Raw genomic sequence first — 19,239 nt, forward strand, 5'->3', positions numbered from 1 at the left:
TATAAGTACAATGCAAGAAGCATATCTGATTTACCCTATCAATATCTTGTACCAATATCAATACAATACCTAAACTGTAGAATGTATGTCCTATTCAATGGCATTTGAATGACCTTAAGGGCATAGACTCTGTATCCTAACATTTCATTAGCACAGCAAGGTGCAGCTCTGTAACAATAAAGCATAGTTTATTTATATGCGCAAGTATTTATTTTTTTGCTCATCTGCATTCAGAGCCTCACCAAGTTATAGAACAATCAATACTTGACTTTGTGACTCTGACAAACTTAGTAACATACCGCCATACTTACTTAGTCATTGCTAGAAAGGAGGAAAGATGTTTGGTTTTGTTCTTGTTACCTGTAAATTCAGAAAACTGGCTAAAATCAATATGCAGTTTAAAGTGGTTGGATGACGCCTACACTAATTGGCAAATTTGCTTCCTCCTTGACAATGTTCACTAAAATATCACACAAGGCATGCCCATTGATTTGTAACAGAAATGGTAGTGGTTTCCCAGAATGAGGCTTGAAGGGCTTGAAAATCAGGAGAGTCCAATATGAAGACTTAACACAATTTAAAAAAATCCTCAATGAAACATGAGTTCTTTAAACTCATTCTGGGCAGGAAGCAATATGAAAGGAAAAACTATCCTGACTGTTCTTAGAGATTAGAGAGGATTTTGTAAATTTCATTAAGATTAGAAAACAAGAGCTGGTGATGGATGGTTGGTGGGTTGAACTCCTTACGAGGTTACATGCACTATTGTTTCCTCCTGTTTGAGGTTAGGGTCCATCTTTGCTTCCATCACAGCAGAGAACCTCTTCAAATGACCCACCCTCCGAGATCAATTGAGTTTCAGAACTCCCCAAGGAAGAAAACTGTTCAGCTTATGGAACACACAATTGAAAGGTTGTTTGGACATGTTAATTATCTTTTGTTTTTGGCTATTGATACAGTTGCTTTTACACGCCTCCTTGCTTATCACCTCCCTTACAGGTCACCTTGGCATATGCATGTCTTGTAACCGATGAAGCAGGAAGGAAGGTGATATTGGCACAAATCATGGGCTACTCTGACTGATAATATCATTAATGTTATGCTTGTGGCACTGCATTAGAAATGAAGGTGGGGTGATTCTTCTTTACCATGGCACCCAGGAAGTCCTTCACCACAAAACTGTTCCTGTCACAGACAGCCTGGTGAGTCTGGGTTATCTCCACTTAAACAGAGTCAAGTATTTCTGACTTTTCTAGCTACTCTGCCAAGTATTGTTCAAAAGTTTTGATTGATTGAGCATTATATGTAAAAAAGATATATATTATCTTAGTATAACACCACCACAGCATGCATTTTCTCATAACCTTACCCCCCAAAATTTTTTTAAAACCCCAAAGATAAAAAGTACCTGCTCTAGGTGTTTGTGTACAGATTCGTCCATTTCCAAGAAAGCCTGATGGACACCGACCACAAATGTACCCAATATCAGGAGGTTTACGATCAACACATAAGACTCCTGGGAAGCATGGCCTATTGGCACAAGTAGTAATAGGTCGTACAGCAGCTCTGCTACCTAAAAAAGTATCCAAGAACTTTTCTTTATTAAATTAAATCTTTATTAAAAATGAAACAATGACTATATAAGCCCACCCAAGGCTTTACATTACTTTTATTCTTTTAAAATACAATTAACATAGAATGTTCCCCAAATCTTGTGCCAAACATAGGAATGTCCTGAAGGCACAATGTATCAGAACAGCTGTTTCTTATTAAAGTAAGATTTATTAGTCCTCTAATTACGTGTTTTAAAGTTTATTACTCAGAGTTGTTTGGCATTTATCATGAACAGAATAGAAATTGTAATTTTCAGCATAAGTGAAAGATTAACAGTCTGAGAAACTGCATTATTCAGATATCCCATATTTTAAAAATCATTGGAATCTATTTGGCAAACCTTGCCACACACGTACATTACCTTTAGAAATATATTGTAGAGTACATATGGTTCTGATCTAGAAATTGCCCAGGAAAGTCCAACGTTATGTGACACAAGACTCTTTTAATTCATTTAATTTTGTACATAGTTAAATAATAGCAGAAGTTACCTGGTAATATGTAGTTATCTGGCCTAGAGCAGAGATAACAAAGGATGTATAAAGTCTGAGTAGTGGTTGTATTTCTTTCTAAACAGTCTTCAGTGGGGTCTAGATCATGACACTCAAATATTTTCAGTGTTAATTCTGCACATTGGTTGCAAAAGAGCTAGTATGAAGTAAACTGAAATATTTATGGATTTATGTGGTTTTAACGCAATGTGTAGACTTACTTTGGATAATGGCTACCCCTGTACAGTTGCTCAAAAGAGTAAGAGGACACAAAAAACAGTTCCCCACATGAACCCATGAACAACAGCCAGTCCCAGTCCTTATCTTTCTGCTTCTTGAGTGCACTATAAATCCCAAAGAGGTGTGGCCCAGCCTGCAGGCTCATGCCAGCATAAGGGGAGTGAAGGGTTCCCTCTGTTAAGGGTGGAGCAGTGTGCATTGTAGTGTACGCTTGCTGCTCCTGGTGGCATTATGTCTGCTGAAGGCACAAAGGTTTTGGGAGACATACATCCCCCCTCCGATTACAGGCTGTGGCAAAAAAATCCACAATAAATTCTTAATATATGCCTGGAGTCCATATTTCTTGCACAACTGAAGCTCCTGCTTAACTCCGGGGCTGGAAATGGACTCCAGGAGAAGATGGCTAGCAGCCCCCGTGACTAGGGTAACTTCCTATTAGACGTCAGTCCCTTTGTCTATTTTCTTATGCCAGCAAAAGTGGAGTCCCTTACAGACAGGCATGAATAGAGATTTCAGTGCTAACCCATCTAGAGCTGGAGAAAGTTGTTTGGATGAATAGTTTATTCACTGAAAAATAGTTTTGAGTCAACCAAAACTATTCTCAAACTTGGGTTGAATGCGGTGCATGGTTTCCTCAGGAATTTTTTTTTTAAATCTAAGTGTTTTGATGTTTTTAAAATGAAACATTTTAACTTTACATATAGAAACAACATTTCATTGTGAAATTTAGCTAGATTTTTTTTTAAAGGAAAGGTAAAACACTGAGAGCTAAGTTAAATAAAAAAAGGGTGAAAAATTGTTTTGGGCTGAACAAAATATTTTGCTTGACCCGAAACAATTTTTATTTTTAGTGTGTTTTGGTTTGGCCACCAAATCGAAAGATCCACCATGAATTTTATCCGCACTAATAGTTCCCATACCTATTGTCACATTTTGTAGTAATAATGCAAAATTTCTGTGTTCTCTGTTTTTTTGCATTTGGCTCTGTTCTATTGTGATGTGCTGGAAACAGTTATTTGTGATTATAAGGACGTAAAATTATGAATTCTTGGTACATATACTGCAAATCTGAAAATAAATGTCATGTCATAGCATAACATTACATACTTACCATGTGTGTCACTATGGTTAGGACTCTTAATTGCAGGCACTTTCTTTGCCTCTAAGGGTTGCATTGGCCATTCACCCTCTATTTTGTTCAGTTCACCTTTGGCATTATTATTATCAGTAATGAAATCTTCTGTAATGTCAGCAGTGGCCTCAGCTGTGATAGGAAAACATGGAGGTCAGGGAAGCAAGGTGTTAGAGCTTAGCTGTGATTGATGATAAAAACGAACAGTAACAGCAAATCAACTCCTCCCCCCTACATTTGTTTATCTTGGAAGCCAACCATAAAACAAATGCATGCACAGCAGATGAGTCAGCTGCTGAAAGTCATCAGGACTCAGTGCAAAAATTATAAGAAAATACATACTAAGCCCAAATTACCCAAACTTTGCTTAAATGAGAGACAAACCCAATATGCGTAGTGGTCTTCTATAGAGATGTAGCTAGCAAGGGGTCTACAAATCCCAGTGTGTAATGTGGCCTGGCTTCTCAGATCTAGATGCCACATTGACTGCTGGGACCTATAGTTTCTCTGGCCCACGCTTCTATATGAAAACGAGGACAGCTGCAAGCTATATTGTAGAAGTCTGTGGGCTGATTTAACAGCTGTGCACATTGGACACTCCTATACTCAGTGCACAGGGATGTAAAATGAAAGGACTGATCATTTGAGACATTTAAAAATATTAATTTCACGAACATGTTAGGGAAACTAACTGATTGAGTTAAGGACAGTAAAGTCCATCAGGATTCATATTAGCTAGCTTGATCAGGGAAGTGTGTGTGCGCACGTGTGCACACTTAGGGTACGTCTACACTACGGGACTATTCCGAATTTGCATAAATCTTCTATAACGGAGCGCTGATAGAACGGATTTGCCTGCCCTTACAGCGATCACGTCCGCATGGTCCATGCTGGAGCTCTTTTTTTATTTTGATTTCGGACTGCATCGCCACCCGTGCTGATCGGAGCTCCACGCTAGGCAAACAGGAAATATTCAAAAGTTCGCGGGGCTTTTCCTGTCTACCTGACCACTGCATCCGAGTTCAGATTGCAGTCCAGAGCGGTCAGTGGTGCACTGTGGGATAGCTCCCGGAGGCCAATACCGTCGATCAGCGGCCACACTAACCCTAATCCGATATGTTAATACCGATATTGGCGCTACTCCTCTCGTTAGGGAGGAGTACAGAAACCGGTTTAAAGAGCCCTTTATATCGATATTAAGGGCCTCTTGGTGTGGACGGGTTGGGCGTTAAATCGGTTTTACGCTCCTAAAACCGATTTAAACGCCTAGTGTAGACCAGGCTTTAGTCTATAGCTGGAAGTCTGGAAGAGCTATGTGAAGTTCTAGGCAGAGACTCTACAGTGAATCAGAGCGAGAGAGTAAATTTTCTTTATTCCAATAAAGCTCCTTGCTCCGTGTTAGAAGAAAGTGACTGTTGCTTTAGAACTGTCACATGACTGGAAGAGCTAAATGAGAATGCAAATGAACATCTATCTTTTTTGTTCCAAGAACATAAGTTTGTTTTTTAATGTAATCTCTTCCCCCTCACACAGTTAATCACATTAACACCAAAAAACGCAAAAGAGAAAAGCAGACACAGCGGCAGCATTGGAATTACTCAAATTGACCAAGTAATAGAGTATAGCAAACATTTGTATCCGAGAAAAGTGTAAATTTCACTGAAGGAAGAGTCAATAAGCCTGACAATACAGCTCATTGATTTCAACGTTCCTCTATTATAGGCCAGTTTTTCACACACAGGAATACCCAGCAGCTTTCTTTCACAGTCAACAAAAGAAAGAGTAGATGTCTTGGCAAGTCTGTCTCATACTGCTTGAATTTTTTGGAAACACTTACAAATGAACTTCAATTGTTGATTTGTTCCCCCCCCCAAAAATATTTTTTATTGAAGATAAGCAGTTGTGTATGCATGTAACGGGGTTCACAGCGCACCCCTGCCTAACCAGCCTCTTGGCCCCGCTCCTCAAAGACTCAGGGACACTCCAAGCTGGTGCAACACCCTTGCTCTTTATTTATGTCCGTTTCCCACCACCGGTTTCCTACTATATACAGGCTATTTACAGCGGCTTGACCCAACACAGGCCTGGTCAGCAACAAAGTAGCAAGCTCCTACCTCTCCCTGAGCCCCCCTTGCCTCCTGGTCTCCACCCCTCCTTTCACTCACTTCCTCCCAGCCTTATAGCTCCTATCTAATGAGGCTGGCAGGTGCAGTCAGTGATTAGCAAACCTAGGCCATTTACCCAGCCCCAATCCATTTCCCCTGATTGGGGCTGGAGTGGCAGGAGCCTATTGAGGCTTCCCCAGCAGCGCCCTGCCACAATACACAACTGAAAAATGTAGAGAGACAGAGTAGATCAGATTCTTTGCACCTGGGGAGGGTCCCTTTGCACCACTGGAGCTGCACAAAGTGATCTTAAACCATTCCAGGGAGGCTGATGAGGATTTCCCACCATGGGGGAATCCTGAGTTTCTATAAAACCTCTCCTTGTCCCGGTTGTATGCCCAGGTGGAAACTGTGGCTTTCCAGTGCTCGAGGGTGTAGTGGTGGAGCCCAGCGTACTCCACTGGTCCACAGAGGGCTTAATTGTCTCTAGGAGAATGTTCTAGCTGGTGCAAGGCTGCTTTAATGGGGGTTGGTGTCGCTCCTGGCTGCTCCCAGGAATACAGGAAAGCATAAAGATGACATAGAGCCGCCTTTGCTTTCCACTGTACCCTTCCAGTTGTGCCAAGTATGAATTCAGCACAGCTGAAGATTGCATCCAGTAACGCAAACACTCAGCTGACATACAGGTGAAATTTACTTATGTGCAAAGGGCTTACACAAGTTCCTTCTCGCCACGTAAGCTCCACACTACCCCTTATTATGGGAACAGAGCAATCTTTTATTGATCACTCCACAACCTATGTGCACCATGGAGGGGGCTCTGCATTCATCCCAACATGGCTTCAGTAGAGGAAACCGTTGTGGAGTAGGCTATAGGAGGCGGAAGGGATTCACTCTTACTCAGATTCAGGGACCAAATACCATGGCAATAGGTAGGCAGATTACACAAACAGTACTTGGAAAATAATCGTGGATATGCTGTAGGGCTGTGCATTAAAACAAAGATTTAAAACACCAGAAAAACCCAACACCCACAGCTAACAGAGCCCAATATGGGAATAGTCAAATTGGTAATATAATAGTAGCCCGATCTGTGTATTTAAAGGCCTGACCTTACTCTCATTAAAGTGAGTGGCAAGATTCCCATTAACTTCAGTGGAAACAGAATTGGGCCCTATTTTTTTGTCTGTCTCTATAAGTAAATCATGCAAAACACTTACATCTGCAAGATTTACCATCCCCCTCCATTCCACTGGGGCAAGTTCCACATCTATAAGATCCAAAGGTGTTTATGCAAGACACTCCAGGAAAACAAAGATTCTCTTCACATTCGTTCACATCTTCCTGACAAGTAAGCCCTGTGGCAAAAACAAAGGAGAGGTTAATAAGAAGGAAAGATCTGTGTTTATTCCTCAGCTGAAATGTTCATGTAGACTGAGGCTTACCTCTTGACTGTAAACTCATTACAGGGTACATCACTCATTTTACAGCCAAATTCCCCAGTCTCACTTAAATCTGCTGTTATCTCACTGTTTATTATTACTGTCAGTTTTTGGCATCAGAATTGTTGAACTTGAGACTGCTTTTGGAAAACTTTAGACATCTTAAGGAAATGAAGCTTCATTTGAAGCTTTTGTCTCTGTTTTTTTTTTAAATGTCATTTATTTGAGATCTTTGCCATGTATTTAAAAATCCAGTGTTACCATTTGGACTTTAACATGTTGAGAACTATGTTCTGATGTATCGTGCTGTTGTTTTCTATTTGAGCTATATTATAACAGCTTGTTGCTTGTCAACCTGATAGGGTTTGCTTGGAACAAATCTTACAAAATAACCAGATGGGTTTTGGAAATGTTCATGCTCTAGTCTTAAAGTGTAATTTAAAGGGACACCCTCAAAGCAAATTTGGGGCAGAGTTTAGGTGTTCTAAAAAAATTACTGTAAAATTCAGACCAACAGAGTGTGTGTCTTGCATTCCCTGCAATCTTTACATCCCCAGACTTACAGCACCGGACTAGTTCAGGGGAACCTAAAAAGGAAACTGACCATATTAGTTAAACTGACCATCTAATAAACAAAGTGAGCCTGAGTAAACTGGGTTGAGAAAATTGCAAAAGGCAAACAACATAAATGAAAAGTTAAATCAGACTTTAAAAATTCATTTGACTTTAATAATAGTGTAAAGATTATATTATATTAATATCACTGGTAATGGCATTGGGCTTAAAATAGCACCCGACCATCTCAGGGGCATATGGACAAGGTAGCTAAGGTTCAGGTGAAGTGGTATTACTGAAAGGAGTTTGGGACAGGGACTGTGTATTACTGTGTGTGTAGGGTCCCTAGAACAGTCGGGCCTCAATCCTGATTGGTGCCTCTGGGCAGGGCTACAATACAACTAATAGCCACAACTCTGGACAGATGATGCTGGCCTCAGATGGCTCCCTCTACAGAGGTGGAGGCTGAAAGTCCTGCTATTTCTGTGCAAACCCTGCTCTCCCATCTCTGGAGGGAGAAAAAACAACAAAACTTTGAGAAGGGAAATATCAGTCTCCTTGTATTTACAGAGGACTGACCCACTGAGGGATGCAGGACCAAACTCTGAGTGTGATCCTATTAAATATACTGAAGAATAAGTAACCAACCATTTTGAGTTATAGGGCTATAATATAACTGAGGATTCTGGGAGTATTATGTACTATAAGATAAACTAGAGTTTGTTCCATTACTGGAGAAATAGTATAAAATTAGAAAAGGCTTTTAAAAATAATTAAGGAACTATTCATTTCATTTTATAGATGGCTCCATGGTGGTTTTGTAATTGAGTTATTGCACTTGTGGTTGGATTCCAGATATCTGGGTTCTATTCCCAGTCAGTGGATATTGAGGTTTTTTTGGTTTTGCCATCAGTAGAGTGAGGACAATATTGGTGTTGAAGGGAAATGAATTAATATTTGTGAAGTGCATTGAGATAGATAGAAGGCACTTTCCCCAGACTTTGCAAAAGCTCCTGCCCATGTCTAGTCCCATTCTCACTTCCAGACTCACTGAAGACTAGTCTACACTACAGCACTACATTGGAACAGCTGCACCAATGCAGCTGCACGGTTGTAGCACATCTGGTAAAGACACGCTATGCCAACGGGAGAGCACTTTCCCATTGGCATAATTACTCCATCTCAACGAGAGGCGGAAGCTGTATTGGCTGGAGAGCATCTCCCTCTGACATAGCGCAGTGTGGACACCACTTTAAGTCGACAGAACTTGCATCACTCAGGGGAGTGGCTTTTTCGCAATGTAAGTTACATTGACTTAAGCGGTAGTGTAGACAAGCCCTGAGACTCTGATGTCATGCTCAGGAATGCAGGGATATACTTCACTTGGATCACAGCTACTTAACAATGCATCCTGTGTTTAGTAAGTTTCTTCTCTAGAAATGGCATTTGGGAAACTCTTAAAAGAGTTAACATTTTGCTTCTACTACCTGTTCACTATCATTTGTAAAGATTTGGTGCTAAAATGGTGGTGTCACCTGAGCATGATAGCATTGCCTTCCCATTAGATTATTGATGGTTTTCTGGGGAATTGAGACATAAATACAACATCAAGGATGAGCTTACATTGTTGTCACAGAACTTGTCCTGAAGTAAAATCCTCTGCCTCCCAGCTGGCTTTAAGCTTCACTTGCTTATAATTTTTCACCTTCTATTAAAACATTGAGATGTATTCCTGTTTCACTCAATTATGTCTTTATTTTATTGTTGCTTTCTTTGTTTATTTGGTTGGGGTTTTGTTTTAGTATTTTTAGGTCAGGAAAATACAGCAAAAATAATGTATATTGTTTGTAAATGTGCAAGAAAAATTGTGATCAGTGAAACCTGGCGTGTCCTTCAACAGACAGGAATCATAACCCATGGCTTCATAGTCATGATAATAACACGTTATTAAGTGTTGGATATTCTTCAATCTGCTGTTTATCCATTGTTCCAACAAAATGTAAGTAGAAGCAAAGTGTTCTTTAAATCATACTGAAAATATCTTTTAAGGGTTTTTAAACAGTAAGCTGGTTACAAAGACAAGCTGGTTCCCATGGAATTATAGGTCTTTATTCTCATATACTAATATAACACCAATGGGCCTGACTCTCCACATGAATGAATGCAGCAGGATAAAACTGTTGCGACTCAGTGGAGAATCAGGCTCATTGACTTCACTAGAGTTACTCCTGATTAATGCCAGTGAAAATGAAATCAGAATCAGGCCCACAGAAATGAGAGCTGGAAAAGACTAATTAGTCAGCTAGTCCATCTCCCTATGCCCAGTGAAGAATTTTTCCCTATACTGTTTTCTGAATGGTTTATCAAACCCAGTTTTAAAGGTCCCGAGTAATGGGGTTTCTCCAACTCTCCTTGCAAGACTATATTCTCAAGCTGAATAGAAGACTTCAATCAACTTCACTCTTAGGGTATTTTTTGGATATTCATCTTACACTTTCCCTTTCTAAATTTCTTTTCCATACTCAGTCTTACACAACAGGTCTCTTTCAAGATTTCTTCTTCTTATTTACTATCTGAATTTGCCCTCCCCAAATACATTGGCTTGCATTTTTTCCAGGTCTCATTTAATTTATTTTCTGCCCATGTTTTGAAATTTCTCTAAGCCCTTTCTCGCTCCTCACTGCTGTTCATGTATCCTTCTACATTTTGGGTCATCAGTGAATTTCATTAACATGTCATTTACTCCATCTTCTTGAACATTAATGAAGATATTAGATGAGGCGTGACCTAATTCTGATCAATATATTGCTGACTTGCCTATTGGATTGTGGGATTCTCCCCCCCCCATTATTAGTCCCAGCTCTTTTGCAATCCCATTTATTTAAGGAGTTGGCATATTGCTTCACCCTCCCTGTTCCCTACTTCAGAACTTGCAGTGAGAATGACAGTTTCCAACTAAAACACTGGAGTTTGTACAATGTATGTATCCTGGTGAAGTGCTTTGACAGAGCTTTAACACCATGGATGGAAGGGTGTGGAGGGAGGCGGAAGGGGGATTAGATACCCCCCAGGATCCTATTTGCTAGTGCATACTTTGCTTCAAAGGGAGCTGAGGAAGAAGATCCTGGGTTATAGCATGAATATGTGTGTGCTTTCTTTGTGTGCCAGCAAAGGGAATCCTAGCCTGTATCTTAGCTTCAAAAGTATCAGTTGTCATGTCTCAGTAAGAAATCTCTCTCTTCGTTCCTGCTGCAACTTTACAGTTGTCAATTGCTTCGAAGAAAACAAGTAGGAGCAGTGAAGGAATTGCCGAAAGAGAAGTGCAGGGTACGAGCTGCAGGGATGCATGACTGTTCTTCTGTTTTCATAAGGGTTTAGTAAAATCTGTTGGCTGGCTTTTGTTGAAAATGGATATTCCTCCCTCTAAACTGAAGTGAGATTTTTAAATGGGCATACTGTGCATTTGGGCATTCTGACCCTACTTTTAGTCACTTTTCCAACAGTAGGGCAGTAGTTTTATAGTGCACAGCAGCCAATACTATTTAATTAGTATGTTTTTTTTATGTGTGAACTTGATTGTTTCAGTTTTTGAAAGTGGAGTGTAACTTTCAGAACTGAACTTGTGAGTATCCACACTGACAGGTGGTTTAGTTCCAGGGGACATCGACTCAAGAACGGTAATGACCTTTCATCACTAGACAACTGATTTTAATCTGGCATGGTTTGACAGCAACTGAGAGGCGTTACTCTTTGTGGCTGATTCATTAGACTTTGTGAAACACAGGGGCTTCTGAGTGGGATTGTTCCAAAGCTTATACATGGCTACCATATTAGTAGCATCAGGGGAGATGGAAAGGAATAAGAATTTGAAGATTTGATGAGAACAGGGGTGAGGCGTATCGGAGGAAGTTTTCACTGCCACTGTTGTGTTGTAGTTATTCTGCCAATAAATAAGTGACTTCATTCAAAAAGGTTTCTTATCTGGTGCAAACATTTAAATTCACTGGGAGCCACGATCGGCCGAACCTGCGGACGCGGCAGGTAAACAAACCGGCCCGGCCCACCAGGGGCTTTCCCTGCACAAGCAGCGGAACAAGTTTGTGGGGATCACTGGTCTAGTTCCTATTTTAATCTTGAAATTGGCTTGCACCCTATATTAACATTCTTGAAGAAAGTTCCTGCTATGACAAAACAATAAGAACTTTTGTAAAGTGCATTCCCAACACAATGTGTACTGTACATTTTGTTTAATCTCTTTGTAAGGTTTATCATGTGCTTTTACACTCTAGTTTTTCAACAACATATCAATATTTCCAATTAGCCAGAGTAAGCAAATGACTTGAATCTATTTATGAGCAGCAGGAAGTTATGTGGATGTAGCTGGCTGGTTTAGTTTTATCTTTCTTTAACTTGTACTTTAAAATGAAAATGACGGAGGTATATCATCTGAGATAAGTAATTTTAGCAATTTTGCAAATGTACTATTTTGTATTGTAAATACTCCCACAAGACCACTTTGGTTTGTCAGCAAACATTCCGTGGTTTATTTTAAGTATCCTCCCAAAGAGTATAGAATTATGCCCATGTCCAAAATTATTTTAACAGCAAAACCACTTAAAACAGAAAAAGAGATCACAGGATCATAAAGAGTCACAAGATCTGATTCTCAGCGGGTGTAGATCTGTATACTTTGTTGGCTTCAGTGGAACTGTAACAATTTATACCAGGTGAAGATTTGCTTTATAACAGCTAGAGATGGAAATTCCTCCTGCATCTACCTGCTCACTTGTACAAGTGATTGAACTATTCACTGCAAATCAAAACCAAAGGCCTAAATCCTTTGTAGGAGGTCCAGATATGTCTGCCCCTTAGCCTACACTATTTGTTTGATGCTTATACTATTTCTTTCCAGGTTTCAGTCTTTTACCACATTCTTTCTTTCCTTTCATTGCATTTCCTGAAGCTTCCCATCTGTGACTGTCCCTGCAGTGCATTCTCTCATTCCTTCCCTCATGTCCTTCAATCTCATCCTGCTCCCTCACCCCACCCAATCTCTTGCTCCTGGTAAATGAAAGGTGAAATATGTCTTTCCCCTTTATGCCGTCTGCATGAGAGTCATCCACAGCTGCAGTGCTTGTGTTGTCATGACTGTGGGCGTTGCTGCTTATTATCACTCTCAGGAGCAGCAGATACCCAAAAAGGTGACCACGAAGAAGTGGGACAATGGCTCTGTACGTCCTACACAGGGGTCAGAAGAGATGTCTAGCCAGGCAGAGAACAGTACACTGTACCAGCAACATGCTGGGAACCCCTGTTATGCCTGACTAAGGCCCAGTGACTAATGAAGCTTCAGGTAGGGCAGTGTGGTTCTGCTACAATAAACTTCTTAATCTGTCTCACACCCTTTTCAGCTCTTCTCCCCTCTCTCCCAACATCAGTCTTCTCCTTTCTAGTTGCCTTTCCGTCACCCATTCTCAGTTCTGCCCTCTTTCTGCTCCTTCTCAGGCCTGGTCTACACTAGGACTTTAATTCGAATTTAGCAGCGTTAATTCGAACTAACCGCTCAACCGTCCACACCAGGAAGCCATTTAATTCGAACTAGAGGGCTCTTTAGTTCGAATTTGGTACTCCACCCCGGCAGGTGGAGTAACGCTAAATTCGACATGGCTAGTTCGAATTAGGCTAGGTGTGGATGCAAATCGAACTTAGTAGCTCCGGGAGCTATCCCACACTGCACCACTCTGTTGACGCTCTGGACAGCAGCCCGAGCTTGGATTCTCTGCCCAGCCACACAGGAAATGACCCGCGAAAATTTGAATTCATTTTCCTGTCTGGGCGGTTTGAATCTGACGTTCTGGTTGCACATCGGGGCGAGCTCCGCAGCACCGGCAGCAATGCAGAGCTCTCCAGCAGAGGAGTTCATGTAATCTCTGAATAGAAAGAGGGACCCGGCATAGACTGACCGGGAACTCTTCGATCTGATCGGTGTGTGGGGCGAGGAGTCTGTGCTTTCGGAGCTGCGCTCCAACGAACGGAATGCAAAGACCTACGAGAAGGTCTCCAAAGCCATGATCCAGACAGAGGATACAGCCGTCATGCAACGCAGCGCCGCGTGAAAATCAAGGACCCCAGACAAGCCTACCAAAAAATCAAAGCGGCCAACGGACGCTACGGAGCCTGCCACCACTGCCCCACCAGTGACCATGGACTCTGATGATGGGACAGTGTCGACGGACAGTTCCTCGACGATGTTCACGGACGGGGAAGATGAGGAAGGGTTTGTGGAGGACGAGGCAGGCGATAGCGCTTACAACGCTGGTTTCCCCGACAGCCAGGATCTATTCATCACCGTCACGGAGATCCCCTACCAACCCTCCCCGGCCAGGAACCCGGATCCTGAATCAGGGGTAGGATCTGTCGGTAAGTGCTTTAACCATGTTAACTTTTATTCTTAATATAACAGGAATCTGAAGTGTGTGAAAAGGAGGTCTCTGTATATATGGTGATAGAACAGAAATCCTCCTGGGAGAATGCCACGAAGCTCTCCTGCCGTTAATCGATAAGCATCAGCAGGAGGTTCCTGGGGAGCTGCCTTATTGGGTGCTCCGTGGTAGCACACTTTTCCGCGCGAGGCTTTCACGCGGTATTCAGGGAGCACTGCCTCCCAGAGCACGGCTGCATAGGTCCGTGGTTCGTGCTAGATTTCACGCAGCATGCGCTCTCTATCTCCTTCAGTGCCCGTCCTCACGGTGATCTCGCTCGGACACTCCTGCATCTAAGTAGGGGAAGAAATGTTACGTTACGCCTGGTCCAAAGTATTTTTAATAAATAAACGGACAGACGGCATAGCACAGACTCAGCACGCAGCTGCGTGACGAGCGTAACGGAAAGCCAAAGAATCAAATGGACGCTCATGGAGGGAGGGGGGAACGAGGACGCAAGGTATCCCACAGTTCCTGCTGTCTCCGAAAAGCATTTGCATTCTTGGCTGATCTCCAAATGCTTCTAGGGTCAAACACAGTGTCCGCGGTGGGTCGGGGCATAGCTCGGCAATTTACGCAGCCCCCCGACCCCCAGAAGTTAAAGGGAAAACAATCCTCTGTTGACTCTTTTACATGTCACCGTATCTGTACTGAATGCTGCAGATAGACGCGATGGTGCAGCACTCAACACCAACATCCTTGCTCCCCCCACGCTATGGATGGCTGATGATGAGGATGCATTTCCATCTTTTTGTACCATCAGCCTATTGGCACATGGGGCAGTGCAAAAGGGCTGGTAACCATGACAACCGTACCAACTTGCTTGGGACCGGTCGGTCAAGGCCGCCTGTTGCTAATTTTTCATGGTAGATGGTGCAGTATGGCTGGTAACCGTCCTCATCATTGCAACAGGGGGCTGAGCTCCATCAGCCCCCACCCTTCATTGTAAAGAAAAGATTCAATTGCCCCTGGACTAGCAGAGGGATGAGTGGCTCCCTCCTCCACACCCCTTAATGTCATCTCTGGACTATCATTGCAGCTGGAGGCTTCCTTCCACTCATTTCTCACAAACGACTACCTGTGTCTTGTTCATGCATTCTATATTACTTCATCACACAAGTGGGGGGACAATGGTATTGGAACCCAGGAAGGCTGGGGGAAGAACGGAATGAACAGCTGGGGTTGTTTCAGGAGCACACCCTGTGAATAGCGTTCAGCTCAAAATTTATGCAGGATTGGACAGAGAGCAGCTGTGGTCTCTGGTTGTATGATACAGTGGTTCTCTAGTACACTTGCCCATAATCTAGGCAGGACTGATTCTATTTTTAGATACCCAAAAAGGAGGGATTGACTCGGGGAGTCATTCCCAAATTTTGCTTTTGCGCCCCTGGCTGATCGACCAGGGGCACTTATGACAGCACCAAATGGCGCAGTGCAAAAGGACAGGTAACCATGACCATCTTATTACCGTCTTCTTACCAGTTCATGGTATGGTAGACGGTGCAGTATGCCTGGTAACCATCGCTGCTGTCATGCAAAAGCATAAGCATGCTGCTGTGTAGCGCTGCTGGTCCGCCTCTGTCAGCGGCATCCAGTACACATACGGTGACATATACAAAAGGCAAAATAGGGTCCATTGTTGCCACGCTATGGCGTGTGCCAGGGCATTTCATGGAAAACGTGCTCGAAATGATTGTCTGCCATTGCTTTCCCGGAGGAAGGAATGACTGGCGACATTTACCCAGAATCCACCGCGCAAATGATTTGTGCAACAGCAGGCACAGGGGTCTCAACAAAAAATTCACAGAGACAGCCTAGACTCAGTTAATTGTTCGCAAAAAAGTATCATTGCAAGGAATTAACTAACTGTTTCCCATCTCACAGCTTCCACTGTCTCCAGACCTGCCACAGCATCCACCTCGCAGAGGCTGGCGAAGATTAGGCAGCGAAAGAAAAAGACAAGGGACACGATTTTCGATGAATGTGTGGGCTGCTACCTAGCCGAGGCGGACCAGCAGAGGCAGTGGAGGGAGAAAGTCTCTCTGTACCAGCGCTCACACAGCGAATGGGAGGAGAGGTGGCGTGAGGAACACAAGCAGGCGACTCAAGCAATGCTTGTACTACTGAGGGAGCAAACGGACACGCTCCGGCGACTTGTGTATGTTCTGCAGGACCGCTGCAGGACAGAGCCCCCGGCAGTATCTCTGCAACTGCCCTCCCCCGCCACACAGACCCAGTCCCCCCGCACCACAAAAAAACCCGAGGATGCCCGCCCTGGGCCGTGAATACTGTCACTGCACCCCAGCAGAGTGCTCAAGTAACCAAAAGCTCTCCTACCCTACGTTTGCATAAGTCCTTCCCTTCCGGACTCAAACAAGTCCCAATCCCAGTCCCATCCCATAACTGTGTACTTAAGTAATAAAAATACTTTGCTGTTAAGTACTGTTTCCGTCATGTTTCTTCACTGAAGACTGTGTTTGAATGGGGTGCGTGGGGAAGTGCGTTGCTAATTGCATAGGACAGGCACCTTTCGCAGGGTACAGACACGGGGGCCGGATCAGCAGCGGGTAACACACACAGTGCAGTCAGCAGGCACCGTGGTCGGTATGGGAGGTGGTTTCCAGGTTCTGTGTGGGCGGTGGGGATGTGACTTTTTAGCGGGGGAGGGCAGGTACAGATCTTATACAGCGGTCCTTGTCGTGGACCGCTGAGTCACGCAGCAGAGGAATCTGTATCCGTCCTCCTCCGCCACAAGGCCACATAGCCCCCCGCACACAGAATCCCAAAAAGGAGGGATGGCAGGCTCCGTTGAAACAAGCAGTCCGGCAATGCGGACCGCTGTAGGAGCAGGAGCCTGTCATTCCTTGAGTTTAGAGGCGGTCTTTACATCAGCGCACACCCTACCCACCGCAGTCTGCGTTCCAGTTTCGACCCTTTAACGAAAAGTCATGAATAAAGAAACCTCTCCTCAGTAACAGTGTGACATGTATTTTATTTTTACACGTGTCTTGGAAGTGGAGGAAACGGGGAGAACGGGGTATTTAACCGAAGAGGAGAGTCAACAGTAACTGGGTAAAGAAACAGGGGCAGGTTCAGCTTCTCTGTAAAGAAACTGAACAGTCACAGGTCACGCTGCTCGCTGGTATTTAAAGAGTTCCTTGTCGCTGTCCCAGGCGCCTGTATAGGGCTTCATGAGCAAGTGCATTAGCGGGCAGGCTGGGTCACCGAGGATCACTATAGGCAAATGCACATCCACAACAGTTATTTCGTGGTACGGGAAGAAACTACCTTCCAGCAGGCGTCTGAGCAGCCCACAGTTCCTGAGAACACACGCATCAGGAACCTTGCCCGGCCATACGACGTTCATGTTGGTAAAACGTCCCCTATGGTCCCCCAGTGCTTGCAGAACCATTGAAAAGTAGCCCAATTTCTCAGCAGCTGAATGTGGAAGAGGTGGACGATAAAGTGCGAGGAGGAGAAAACGGCGAGGATCGCAGCGGGCTCCATGCTTGCAGTGCTGTGGCGTCCACGCTGTCACTGACCAGAAAAGTGCACGAACAGATTGCCCGCAGGCGCTTTCAGGGAGGGAGGGAGTGAGGGCGTGATTGACGGTTCAATGACGACAGTTACCCAAAACCACCCTCGACACATTTTTTCCCCCAGCAGGCATTGGGGGCTCTACCCAGCATTCCAATGGGCAGCGGGGACTGCGGGAACTGTGGGATAGCTTCCCACAGTGCACCGCTTCCAAAGTCGACGCCGGCCCCGTTAATGTGGACTCAGAAGTTCGAATTAGTGTATTTAGTATGGATACACAAATTCGACTTCATAAGGTCGAATCCACAAATTCGAATTAAGTAGATTCGAAATAGTCCTGTAGTGTAGACAAGGCCTCAGACAGCATTGACAGTACTACTCGGTTCAGCTTAGTGCAGCCCCAGAAGCCCATAAATATGACCACCTGCCTGTTCTGGACTCCCCAGCTCTCCTGCTTGGATGGCGGAGTGGGGATTAGAAGGGGAGGAGCTGAGGTCAGAATAGTTCGTAGCACCACAGCTTCCACTCTGATTTCAATGGGCTGGAGCTTTGGGTTGCTTGATTCCCTCAGCACAGACAACCAATGGCTGTACTTACACACTCTCCACCTGCCTTAAGCTAAGAAAGGGAGTCATGGCAGCAGAGAGAGAGGATTCATGCAGCCCACTTGACAAATGTTTATGGACATCCTACACTGTGTTTGAAAACCCCCCAGTCCTTATCAGATCAAATAGGAGTTAGAAGAACTGATGTGTTACCTTTCAAACCAGCTGGACATTTACAAGTGTAGCTATCTACACGGTCCACACACATGCCACTCCCACATGAGTTTGGTTTGCAGTCATTTATATTTTCCTGGCAAAAGTTTCCATCAAATCCACTGGGGCATATGCAGAGATATTCACCAATTCCTGGAGGGAAGTTAATATTGGTAACACACGATCCACCATTCATGCAGCTGCAAGGCTTCACTAAAACCTGGAGAAGGCAAAAGAGTCATAAATAATCACAGAGGAAGGTGCATCTAGTTATCTTTTAAGGTTTGACTTGAAATGCAAACTCACAATACATCATTATAAAAAGTAGAGTGGTCAGGAACATGTCAACAACACTTCTTTTGATGAAAAAGGCTGATTTGTTGAAACCTAAACTGTTTGCTGGAAAACGTTGGTTTTGATGAATTTCCTAACTTGAAAAAAAAATTTCAAAATCATCAAAATCATCAATGTGCAGTTTTGACAGTTTTAAGGAATCAGTGACATTTTTCATTCAAAATAACTTTGGATCTAGAACTTTGACTTACTTTATAATAAAACAAGGTAAAAATAAGGAAAGGTTGTAATGAAAATAAAATGTGTAGAAGTTAATATAACAAGATATTTTGATTTTTGTTGTTTTGTAAATGAGTGAAAATTTTTGAGATTTTGACTTTCATCCCAATTTGGGATGAGAATTTTTTTTGAAATCTGTTTCCCACCCATTACTAATAAAAACTTCCTTCTAACCAATGTAGTATTTCCATAGAGCTAGTCTCACAATGAAGGCTATTTATTTATACTATTGAAAGCTGGATTTTAGCTTCCATCATGTAGGGGGACAGTCTAACCTCAAATATGCAAACAAAATTCCTGTTGGCTACAA

The 19,239-nt window shown here is 43.2% G+C and overlaps 1 protein-coding gene across 1 annotated transcript in view; it reads right to left on the reverse strand.

Moving 5' to 3' along the window:
• The window catches only part of LOC123378771 (von Willebrand factor D and EGF domain-containing protein-like), a 258,695-nt gene that overhangs the window by 74,270 nt on the left and 165,186 nt on the right, over positions 1-19,239 (reverse strand). The window contains exons 18-21 of the mRNA XM_045032909.1: positions 18,357-18,576; positions 6,803-6,940; positions 3,457-3,609; positions 1,409-1,573 (exon numbers count right to left, since the gene is read on the reverse strand). Of these exons, the coding sequence (XP_044888844.1) occupies positions 1,409-1,573; positions 3,457-3,609; positions 6,803-6,940; positions 18,357-18,576 (676 nt within the window). The remainder of the gene's footprint in view (positions 1-1,408; positions 1,574-3,456; positions 3,610-6,802; positions 6,941-18,356; positions 18,577-19,239) is intronic.

This window comes from Mauremys mutica, chromosome 10 (assembly GCF_020497125.1).
Source record: "Mauremys mutica isolate MM-2020 ecotype Southern chromosome 10, ASM2049712v1, whole genome shotgun sequence".
In the NCBI taxonomy this organism is placed as follows: Eukaryota; Metazoa; Chordata; order Testudines; family Geoemydidae; genus Mauremys; species Mauremys mutica.